Source organism: Salvelinus namaycush, chromosome 16 (genome assembly GCF_016432855.1).
Source record: "Salvelinus namaycush isolate Seneca chromosome 16, SaNama_1.0, whole genome shotgun sequence".
Classification (NCBI taxonomy): domain Eukaryota; kingdom Metazoa; phylum Chordata; class Actinopteri; order Salmoniformes; family Salmonidae; genus Salvelinus; species Salvelinus namaycush.
Window position 1 is genome coordinate 16284415 of NC_052322.1, and position 12282 is coordinate 16296696.

The 12282-nt window shown below is 41.2% G+C and overlaps 1 protein-coding gene across 1 annotated transcript in view; it reads right to left on the reverse strand.

The window, feature by feature from the left end:
- Positions 1–5345, reverse strand: part of LOC120061119 (zinc finger protein 217-like) — a 41851-nt gene extending 36506 nt beyond the window's left edge. Inside the window, exons 1-3 of the mRNA XM_039010675.1 lie at positions 4043–5345; positions 3740–3865; positions 2069–3520 (exon numbers count right to left, since the gene is read on the reverse strand). Of these exons, the coding sequence (XP_038866603.1) occupies positions 2069–3520; positions 3740–3865; positions 4043–5345 (2881 nt within the window). The remainder of the gene's footprint in view (positions 1–2068; positions 3521–3739; positions 3866–4042) is intronic.
- Positions 5346–12282: the final 6937 nt, after the last annotated feature.

Sequence of the window (12282 nt, forward strand, 5' to 3'; positions counted from 1 at the left end):
CGTTTACAACAACTGCCACAATTGCACTCGATCTAAGTCAAAAGACCATGAAAACAAATGGAGATCACAACATTGAAAAGTACAAACTGAAAAAAAAACAAAGCAAATTTATGTATGACATGGCCACAATTTATTAGGCTTACGTAAGCCAAACGGGGAAATCATATCAAGTACAGTATAGGCAGACATAGCATTGTTGCATTAGTAATTTCAACCAAACAGGTCAAGTCCAAAATCTGTCACAAGAACTACCGAATACATGAACCAAACTTAAATGTTAATAACTTAACCCCATGCTAAGAATGACAGGGGAAATCAGTACATTTTGGCTCCTCGTCTATTGCCAGCGATCAGACATGAAAACTATTTTAGATTGACAAGTTGTTTCAAAAGTTACATAAAGAGGAAGGTGATAGGCCTATAGTAACACTTGAAAAGCTACCTGTAGACATTTCCAAAGTGAAAAAAATAAAAACACTACTTGCTATGCCCCACGTCATTAACTATTAAATTGTAATGGTCGTACAAATCTTAAACGGTATATTTAACATTTTACATGTAAAAACCAAAACAAATGTAAACAGAAATAAATAAACACCCCAAAAATTATAACAGCAAAAATATGAAATAACAGAAGTCTGATGTATCCACATTGCTTCCTACAAAATGTGCATTAAATTTGTAATAGTTAATGCAAAAATGAAATTGAATTGCATCAGAGCCCAAATCGAGGTCTGAAACCTGAGACTGTTTTTTTCTTCACAGTATACAGCTATTCCTTCAGTGAGCCTTCTGCTATGCTCTTCCTAACTTACATACAGTATCAACAAATAGTAGACCAAAGCTTCAGAGCAACCAGTGACAAAGCAGGCAGCCACGTTAACAAAACCCGTTGCAAAAGACTCAGTAACAATCAAGATCCTGCATAACATAACATACTTTTTTTCTACACAAAAAGTAGAATCCCTCAAGAATTCTGTTGATATTTGGTCCATGTTTTACCACCGTCTTAGAATAGTTTGTTTTGAGGAATCTATAGAAGGAAAAGAACCAGCAGCCTTTTCTATGTACATTTCACAGAATATCTGGTAACAGGCTTAAGGCCCTGGTCATAATGTTTATCCAGGGAAACTACTACCGAGTGGCACATAAGACGTTCTACTCTTAACTCTCCAAAATGCATTGGCTCAATAGTAGACATGATGGCTACAGCAGCTTCATATCATCACAAAAATAACTGACTACTTGAGCGTCAACCGTCTCTAAACTGACTTTGAGGTAACATATGTCAACATACAGCTTGTTAATATAGCTTGTTTTGTAAACAAAGACGTCAAGCTGTATGCCAGATAAAACCCTACATCAGTGCTTTGACAAATACATAGCCCTTTGATTGCTGACATACAATCAGACAGAGCAGCATATTAACAAACAAAAAAGGTAATTGATCCTCCGAACACTTAAAATAAATGTTTTATCTAGTACAACCATACCAATATGATATTCAAACAGTCATTCTTCAATACATACAAACTGTAAACTCGGTTGGTATTGGATAGATGTGTATCTACAGATCACAGTTGGGCTGGGTCATCTATAGGTTAAGCCTTCCCTCCAGGTAAGCTCTCAAAAGAAGATGGTGGCAGCAGGAAGTTCTCAGCGTACTTCAAACCTACGGAAGGCGATAAAATGTATTATATTCATCCGAACACAAAACTTAAGACGGGCATAGTTACTTACGCGGCCGGTGAAGTCAACCAAAATAATAGCCTACCATTAGAACAGCTAAGTACTTTTGTCAGGGGGTCCACTGTGTTCACTACTGATGGGGCTGGAATAGGCTCTCCTCTGTAGCAAACTAGCTGGGTAGGGTGATGGCCTACTCCCTAGGAAGAGGAGAAGGACAATCTTAGGAGTAGCCCCAAAGTAATAGTTTGATATAAATTGTACGTGTGACAATATGTACATAGCCATTCAACTCGAAGGAACCCCGTGACATTTTCAACTACACTAACATGGTATGAATGAAATTCACATGTATAGAAAAGATTAAGATTTTAGCTCATACCTCTTCGGTTGGTCAGCACTCCGTGACTGGGGTTAGCCACGGTGGGGTGGTAGAGGGAGGCCAGGTCACTGGGGTTGTAGGAGCGGAGGATGTTGATCATATTCCAGTCAGTCTCCATGCTGCTGCTGCTTGCAGAGGATGGAGGATTGGATGCTTTGACCGGGGCATAGGCCTGAGGCCTGTTGTTAGAGAGAGAGGTTCCTTGTGACGAAAATGAGTTTTTCACTTGGGGTCTCCCGGAGTTCAGCAGTCTGTTGTACTCGGTCCTAAAGCTAGACGTCTCTACAGTGTCCATTTCCCTTCCGGGAAGCCCTGAGTACCTTGGTCTCTTGCTGGAGGGCTCACCACCAAAGTCCATCGGGGGCAGACTACCGAACCGGCTGGAGAGGCACAGCTTAGCAGTGTCGGAGGGCCATACCACGCCGTTCCAATTTCTGCCTGGGCCACTTCTTACACTTTGTCCGTTCGCCCCTCTGCTGTCCGATGGGCTCTGCCTTGGTCTGTCCACTACAGACCTGTTATCTTTTGTACCTTTGGTGTTGGATTGTTCAGCTGGCTCTGTAAACCTGGACTGGCCCTGACTGGTGCGATTCTCCATCATCATCCTGTACCGCCGAGTGTCCAGGGCTGTCTCCCTCTGTGGTGGTTCGCTGGTCTGGGACCGTTTGGGCCCATGAGGAGAGTCGGTAGGATGGGTCTTCTCTGCAGATTTTGCAGGAGGCTGTGGAGTTGGGGATTTGGTCCGCCGAGGATGTCTTCTGTCAATAGGAGGCAGCGGGAGGACATCTTTTCCCTCTAGGGCAGGGGGGCAGCCAGTGTAACGCTTCTGTTTAAGACTTCTGTTCTTCTTGATCGTTTCCAACTTCTCCTTGTGAACCAGCTTCTTGTGCATGAGCAGGACCTCTGGGTACAGAGTGCTAAAGGCACAGGACGAACAGACATTTGAAATCAATGCGTTCCTTGGTATTAGGGTGGCGGAGATGGAGAGTGACACTTTTAAGGACAAATTTAATGGAGCCTCAAAGCCCTTGTCTATCTCCTTTCCTTCCATCTTCGGGTTAATAAGTACAGGGAATTTTATGTGCGCATCATCAGCAGAAGAGGAGTAAGCAGCCGTAGTAATCAATTTCCCATACTCAGCATTCACTTGAGCAAGCGGGCCGTCAAGCTTGCCACCGATGCTATTAAATCTATCCTCTGGTTTTACATTGGCACAAGGTTTGGTTGCTAGTTTGACATTGGGAGTCTGCCATAGTTTGGACCTGTTGGGGACCTGTTTGTCTTCTCTGTTTCTGGGGAATTCTTTCAAAATGGGAGATGGCACGGATACCAGAGGCTTATTAGGGATGTCAGTGTATGGTTTGTCCTTGTGACGTCGATCCAAGTGATATCTCAGTGAGGTCTTCTGGGCTGCAGCATAGTCACAGTATATACATTTGTATGGTTTTTCACCTGAAAAGACACATTTAATTACATAAGCATAATATGGCCCAAACAGCAAATAGTCTTCAGATTGATAAAATTCTGAAATCATTTCATTCAGCACACAAGTAATCCAATCCAACTTCATGTTAAACCTTAAAGCCAAATACAGGCTATACATCTCAACTTGCAATTGTGCAGCCTATTTCTTAATCATAATCAGGCTTCCCAGTATTATATAAGGTTTACCTGTATGCGTCCTGAGGTGAATGTTGAGGTAATAGCTGGAACGGAATGTCTTGCCACAGTAACTACATTCCCTGGAGGACACAAGATGTTTCCCCTTCATTCGATCAAAACCTTCTTCACTTTTATCTGTAGAGGAAGCAAAAACAGGAGATTAGTCACGTGAAGAAATCAAATAGCCTACTTACAAAAACTTGTGAAGCAAGTGCATTTGCATAGTCCACAAATGAACAGCAGAGGGAGCCATTGTAAACAAATGGCAATTTAAATAAATGAACCTTTGCTTAACATCAAGTTGATGCATACCTGAATAGAAGGCATATCCCGGTGCTCCCACCTCTAACCCGTCTTCAGACCCCTCCTCTCTGGGGGACCCTGCTCTGGAGAGCTTTCCATCAATGGAGGCGGTGGGGCTCTCCCCCTCGCCCCTCTCCCTCTTGTGCACCCTGGAGTGGAGAACAAGCTGGTGGTACGTCCTGAACGTCCTCCCACAGTCCTCGCAGCGGGTCGGCTTATCATTTCGACTTGACTTCTGATCAGGCTCTGGTGATGGAGTCTCTTCTGTAGTCTGTCTGGATTTCAGATCTCTATCGATGTTTTCCTTAACACGCTTGTCGTCACCTCCTTGGCCTTCTGACCAGATATTTGTCAGTTCTTCTTTATCTGAGCCAGAGTCCTCGTTGTCGGAGCTGTTGTTTTGGCTTAGGCCTACGTCTTTAGCCACACTTGGACCAACTGCTACCTTTCCCTTGGTGGCAAGTTGCCAGGCCTGGTAAGTGTTGAAAGGGTCTAGTTGGGCTATCCATTTGGAGGATCTCTCTGGCGTCGTACTACTTTTCTCAGATATGGGGCAAAGGTTTAGGCTCCGTAAAAAAACTTCTTGACTGAGGGAATCTTCCCGTCTATCATTTTCTCTGTCTTCATCAGCTTCTGATTCTTTACGATGTAATTTACTGTGTTCCACCAAACTGTCTTTATCGGGAAAAAAGAATCCACAGGTAAAGCACATTTTGTAAGGCGTGATTACAGGCTTTGAGACTTGGTCTTGGATGACTTCATTGATAATAATTGGACTGTCCAGGTTCTGCTGGGCCTTTGTCTTATGGAACCTGATATGGTTCCTGAGAAACCAGGGTTCCTTGAACCGCCGGCCACAAAGGTTACAGTGAAAAGGGAAACAGTCCTTGTGTGTCCGCATGTGGCTCTCCAGCTCGATGGCGTCCTCTGTGGTCCGATCACACACAACACAGCTAAACACCTCCAACTCCTTTACAGATAGCAAGCTGGGTTTGGACCTGGCCCTTTCACCTGGGATCAAGTACTCTGCCTCCACACACAAAACGGCAGGTTCAAACAGTGTTGTGGGGTGCTGGGTCAGGACGTGTGGGCCCAGGTCATCTTGGTGTGTGAAGGTCTGGTCACAAAACATGCAGTCCAGGGCTTCCAGCAGGCTTTCCTCAGGCTGAGGCTCAGCCTTGTCAACGATGTTACTGTGAGGGGTCATGCTGGAGCCAGCCCCTGGCGTGCTAGCACCACTACTAATGTTTAGACTGTCTTGTCCAAGTCCATCTGGACTTTCCACATGTGGCAACAACAGGTGAGTTGGCATTTCCTCCTCAAAAGTTGTGCAAATGATCTATATACTTGAGTATTTCCTTAGGCAAGGAGTTACTGGATGAAGTTGCTGAATATCATTGTGGAAGACTGGCAGTGATTCACCCAGGGGAGTTAGGTAGGAGGGGACTTAAGTAGATTCCTGTAGAAGAAAGAGGGGAAAACTAGTTGATATCATAGCAAGGTGAATTGGCCTAAGAATGCTAAAAGGCACCAAGATGACTCAAATAAAACAGAAGTTGAGTTCTCATATTGAAACTAGATATGAGACTATATACATTTCCTAGTATGATAAACTAGTGTGAAGAATGTATAATTTTGCTGCACATGGCTATTCGACAGTTTGCTATTACTGCAAAGATACTAAACATGACTGGCAAAGCCTTGGCTTGGTTATATCTTTTTAGCAGTTGGATAAAATGTGGAATAACTGGATAAACTAGTTCATACAAGATTACATATTTAAAATGACAACATTGCATAAAGAGTTTGATAGTATCTACAAAAAACTGGTAAATTATTTGTACTTAATTTATTTCAAATGTTCCTATTTTGGTTTCCACTTCTGAGTAAATGTATTCTGACCTAGCAGCATATGTTAAATCTTTGTTCAACAAGCCAGTGTTGGCAACCAGTTAAAGTTGTACACAGTTTCATAAGGAAGTTACAAGGAAGTTACAAGTGTCATCCTCCATGATGAGAAAATACTCAAACTAAAATATGAGGCTTCTCTGTATGAACCATCCCAGTCAACCACCTATTTTTTTTTTAATAAGATACAGTTCTTTCTACTAGTATTTAATCATAGTCGTATTTAATCAAACAGGTCAATTTGTTCTCGAGCGATTATTGTTATGCAACGTGATAAAACAAATGATGCACTGGTCGAGTTAATCCAACGGTTATGAATCTGTAATGTATGCCAAATTAAATGGCTAATAGGTGAAGTTTTATAGCTATTCATGTCACACACAAAAAGATAAATCGTGCATATCATGGATTTTCTATTGGAGATACATTTGCTATTATTCAATAATACAGACAAAAGTTAACACTTTTGTAACTCGTTTTGCTAGCTATGCGGCTAGCTACATCCTGCTTACTAGCACTAGCTAGTTAAATTAACGTCTGCTAACGACCCAGATTATTTTAAGCATTGGGACAGCGGTTTCCTATCAAACGTTGCAAAATTCAGCCAGTTGGATAAAATAGCTGGCTAACGTTACCTAGCTAAACACGCTAGTTCCTAATTTAGCAGGAGCAAAGTCAAATACATCGCTAACAGTTTCTGGACTCAGACATAGCTAATAAAACAGTCATCCAAATTAACCATAATTTGAGTTCACCTTCAGAAACACTTAGATAGTTAGCAATCAATACGGGTACACTGATTGTTGTTTGTTTCAGATAAAACTGTAACACGAAAACTCACCAATATCTACCAATTCAGGCTTTCCAGGTAAACTTTCGATTAATCGAAAATAGTTATCTAGCTAATTGTGAAATTAACTGCGTGTTATGTCCTCTCGCCAAACTAGTTTAAGAATAGTAGCTACTATAGTCACCTTGCTACAATTGTTTGTCGGTCATATTGTTCTTTTTCAACGCTTGCATCCTCACTGTGCAGCTGTTGAATTCTGAAGCGCGTTCTTAACGAATCCGGGAGAGATGTAGCGCGTGCACTTCACAGCCCCAAAAGCGAGACAGGGACAGTCACGTGGTCGAAACTTTTGATTAAGTAAATTATTCTAATCTAAAGAATAAACAAAAGTTTAATATGCTATTTCGCAAGGTCTCCGCTGTCTTGTGAGACGCACAAATGGGACGCACAAAAACGTATCTCTTATGAATGCAAGGTTACAGAACGTCTGTATATATATTAGGCCTGTCCTACAAAAGACAAGAACAAATGTAATCAATGCAATGGCGATTGTGTCACGAGATGATTAGTCAGCTATTGATTTGGTCTGAGAGAGGATAGGCCTAGATAAGATAATTAATTGGCTAGTGTGACTCTATTCTGTATAAGACTCATGTATGGACTAGTACACATTTGATTGTATCCTACATCATTTCCATTTGAGACAGCCACAGTTAGTTAGCAACTAGGCCTAAATAAATTAGCAATGTTTTAGCAACTCTTTGTGCTAAGCAAAATTCTCAACGCCATGTTGACTACCTTTTACATGTCTCTCACTCCACTTCCCATTGCAACAGAACAGAGCACCATTTGGGGAGGGGGGATGGGGACCTTAAACTCAGCTACGTGTGGGATTATGTGCTATGCAGGAGCAGGTCATTGTGCTTTTCAAGCATTGAATGATAGCCCTTATGACATTAGTTTGAATGTTTAGCTCAAAGGAATAAGTGGCTTACATTTAAGCAATAAGGCCAGAGTGGTAAATGGTCAAAATAGTAGTAAATGGCCAAAATACCACGGCTACGTGCTGTTCTTATGCATGATGCAATGTGGAGTCCCTAGATACAGCCCTTATCCGTGGTATATTGGCCATATACCACAAACCCCTGAGGTGCCTTATTGCTATTATAAACTGGTTACCAACATAAATATAACAGTAAACAAGTATTTTTTCATTACACTAGTGGTATATTGTCTGATATACCACAGCTTTCAACCAATCAGCCAGCATCCAGGATCCAAACTAACCAGTTTATCATCCATAACATGCCATAGCCTACTACAGTACAACCAATAAATACACCTACGGGATCTACCGAATGGAAATGTATTTGTATTTGAATGTATTTACTCAAACAGAGTGTAAAGTCGAGACCAATACTTTATTCTTTCTTAGTACAGCTGATCACCTTTCCTCTTCTTTTCATCAGAGTACTTGCATGTCAAAGCAACAGCTTCTCCCCTCCCCCACACCAGCTCCTCTGACAGCTGGCAGTAGCATAGATCTCACTGTGGTTCTTCTCTCAATCATTATGCCATTGACTACTCCAAAAAATCTATTCACAATTTGCTTTTTCACATAAATGATGTACTAATCCTACTTTACCTCATGAATAGGTAAACTCGCCCTTTTGGATTTTGTGAGGGCTCAAGAAAGTCAGGAAACCTAATTAATAACAGTCATATTGTCTTTGGATGTTGGATGTTAACCCCACCCAAACCCTCCAACTTCTACTAGCATAGATAAACAACACTTGAGTGATTAAGGTTCTATGTTACAGTTTTGTTCGTTTCAGATACTTTGACTTGATGATTAATGAACAAAGATATTTAGATCTTTTTTACTTGCTTTCCTGGTTAGAAACACATATTACATCAAATAATTATATATAATAAAACAATTATATGAATTATAGGATCTCTATGTTTTACATTGGGATGATACTGTCCACAAAATAGACATTGAGATTAACATTTTCAATGAAGAAAGCATTCATCACACCCTCCTAAACCAGTTGAAATTATTTTTTTCCTATTCTGAATGGTTTAAGGAATACATCACAGTGCAGTAGTCATTGGGAGAGAATCCCATCCCCAGCTGTCAAGGGTGATGAAGAACAGTGAACAAATCCACATCGACCGCTGTCAGCAGGCATTTGCCAAAACATCTCCAGCAACTGGCTGGAACATTGCCATGGATCTCCACCGAGCCTGTATGATGAACACAGAAAGAAGACAGAACACACGTTGGGTGATAGTGTGGAGAACAACCACAGCCAATTGGGACATGTCCAACTCCAGCTGTTGTCTACAGAGCACGTTAAGTCCCCAGGAAATGTACTCTGAGTGACACAATTTTGATGTCTCAAAAGTCCACCAGGCTTGTGTCAGAAACTTTAATGTAGGCTACGTAACACAGCTATGTCAGAAAGAAAACCTATTGAGGAAAAAAATCCACAGAGCAGTCATTTCATGCCACATGAATATTCTGTCTTAACAGCCAAATAGATTTTAGATTATGTTTTTGATCACTGTTTCATGTGATCATTGCTTTATCTATTTATCTATGCAAATGTCTTGATCTGAACATATGGCCAAGGAGGGTATTCTATTCTATCCTTCACCAACAGGTTGCTTATTGTTGAATGAAGTATCAATACTGTACCTTTTTTACTTTAGTTGTATGAAACAACATTAGGGAGTTGCTTGCTCTTTTTAGCCTTTTTTATATCCTTGTTTAATCCTGAGTTCCTGTCATACAAATAAGTCTAGAATGTTAATCAAAGGCACCACATCACGTGACACGCACTGTGTCCTCCCGCTCATTTCCATTGTTCCCTAGCCACAAAGGCTTTGTGAAAACCTAGCAATCTGGAAAGGCAGTATTATGTCTGAGAATCATTTAACGGTCTCAACATGAAATAGCATTTGGTCCTGATGCAAAACGTGGTGCTTACAAGCTGTATTGTCCAATGATCCTAACAAAAAATATATACCAAGCATAAAAAGTTGCTCTCTTTAGTCAATAATTTAGGGAACAATAGAGCACACTGTCTGCCTCTGACTTGAGTTGCAAAACATCCTAGTGGCAAAATGAAAGAAATTATAGACATTATTGTTCTTATTTACAGACATTTAGAATAGAATAGACTAGAATAACCTCAATTTTCCATTTTTTGTTATATTTCAAGTCATTGGTACAATTTTGGAGCTAATATCAGCCTCTATTTTACAAAATAAGAAAACAAAACAAATTGAATTATAGACTTGGTGAGAAAGGTGTGCATATAATCTTTTAGCATATTAGCAAAACAAAGAATGATTTTGTATTCAGTTCACAGCACTTATATGTGATGGAGGGATGGGTGCATGGGTGAGGTCCTGCTAACAGACTATGCATGTAGAATTGTTTTTGTCTGCATGTGCCAGGAGCAGCTGACTGCATTGTTCCCTTCCAGGCTCAGGGATCAGCTTCCTTTATGATCATACTGATGTCAGATCTTAATTTGATCACCCTGTTGCAGGAGAACTTTACTGCAATGCGGGAAATGTAAAACTTGTAGTGTATTTGAGGTTTAAAAAGGCTTCTGAAGTTTGTAATTTTCCCATAGGAAAATAGATCAACCCCTACAAATAACTCCATTAATTAAAATCCACATAATAATTCACATTTCTTGTTGTTGCAGAATTATTGTCCTTGTTTAGCAAATTGTCTCAAATGAAGATCCTACATCTGTAGTGTTGCTCCATCTGAAAGACACTGATAATACTGTATATAATCCCTCTGCTTACCCAGACAGTCATGATCAGTTCTCTATAGCTGTTTTCATCATACATTTTAAGCCTATCAGAAGGATAATTATATTTCCAGCATAAGGTACGAGAGTTGTAGTTTGATATTCTAAACTTTTCATGATTAGTCGTATTAGTTGTATTTTAGGGCTCCTGAGTGGCACAGTTGTCTAAGGCACTGCATCTCAGTGCTAGAGGCATCACTACTGACCCTGGTTCAATTTCAGGCTGTATCACAACTGGCTGTGATTGGGAGTCCCATAGGGCAACGCGCAATTGGCCCAGCGTCTTCCGGTTTAGGGTTTGGCTGGGGTAGGCTGTCATTGTAAATAAGAATTTGTTCTTAACTGACTTGCCTAGTTAAATAAAGGTTGAATAAAAAATAGTAATCTGCTTGTTGGAGAATAGTTTTATTGTGTTGACTGCCCTCTTGTGGTAGAAATGTTCATGTATTAATGGATTGGCTGTTAGGAAATACAATTATTATTTCCTCTATTGCTGTAAACACCCCAAACACATTTTGAATGCTATGTATGTTATCTTCATGGGAATACAGACCTTGGATTGATCACTTTAGATCTACAAAGACAGAAAAAAATGCCATATGGTATATGTCAAAGAGGATGCATTCCATACTATTAAATATTGGGGAAATTATCACACATGAGGTCAACAACAATCTAAACAATGTTGTTAGCCATGTCCTCCCAGTTCCCTCAAACCAGGAAGATCAGTGACTCAACTCCAAAGACTGTGACAATACCACACCCTCCACTGCCACGCTAGGGCTCCCGAGTGGCGCAGCGGTCTAAGGCACTGCATCTCAGTGCTAGAGGTGACACTACAGACCCTGGTTTGATCCTGGGCTGTACCACAACCGGCCATGATTGGGAGTCCCATAGGGCAACACACATTTGGCCCAGTGTCATCTGGGTTTGGTTTGGGTAGGCAGTCATTGTAAAATAAGAATTTGTTCTTAACTCAAATCAAATCAAATTTATTTATATAGCCCTTCGTACATCAGCTAATATCTCGAAGTGCTGTACAGAAACCCAGCCTAAAACCCCAAACAGCAAGCAATGCAGGTGTAGAAGCACGGTGGCTAGGAAAAACTCCCTAGAAAGGCCAAAACCTAGGAAGAAACCTAGAGAGGAACCAGGCTATGAGGGGTGGCCAGTCCTCTTCTGGCTGTGCCGGGTAGAGATTATAACAGAACATGGCCAAGATGTTCAAATGTTCATAAATGACCAGCATGGTCAAATAATAATAATCACAGTAGTTATCGAGGGTGTAGCAAGTCAGCACCTCAGGAGTAAATGTCAGTTGGCTTTTCATAGCCGATCATTAAGAGTATCTCTACCGCTCCTGCGGTCTCTAGAGAGTTGAAAACAGCAGGTCTGGGACAGGTAGCACGTCCAGTGAACAGGTCAGGGTTCCATAGCCGCAGGCAGAACAGTTGAAACTGGAACAGCAGCAAGGCCAGGTGGACTGGGGACAGCAAGGAGTCATCATGCCCGGTAGTCCTGACGCATGGTCCTAGGGCTCAGGTCCTCCGAGAGAGAGAAAGAAAGAGAGAAGGAGAGAATTAGAGAGAGCATACTTAAATTCACACAGGACACTGGATAAGACAGGAGAAGTACTCCAGATATAACAAACTGACCCTAGCCCCCCGACACATAAACTACTGCAGCATAAATACTGGAGGCTGAGACAGGAGGGG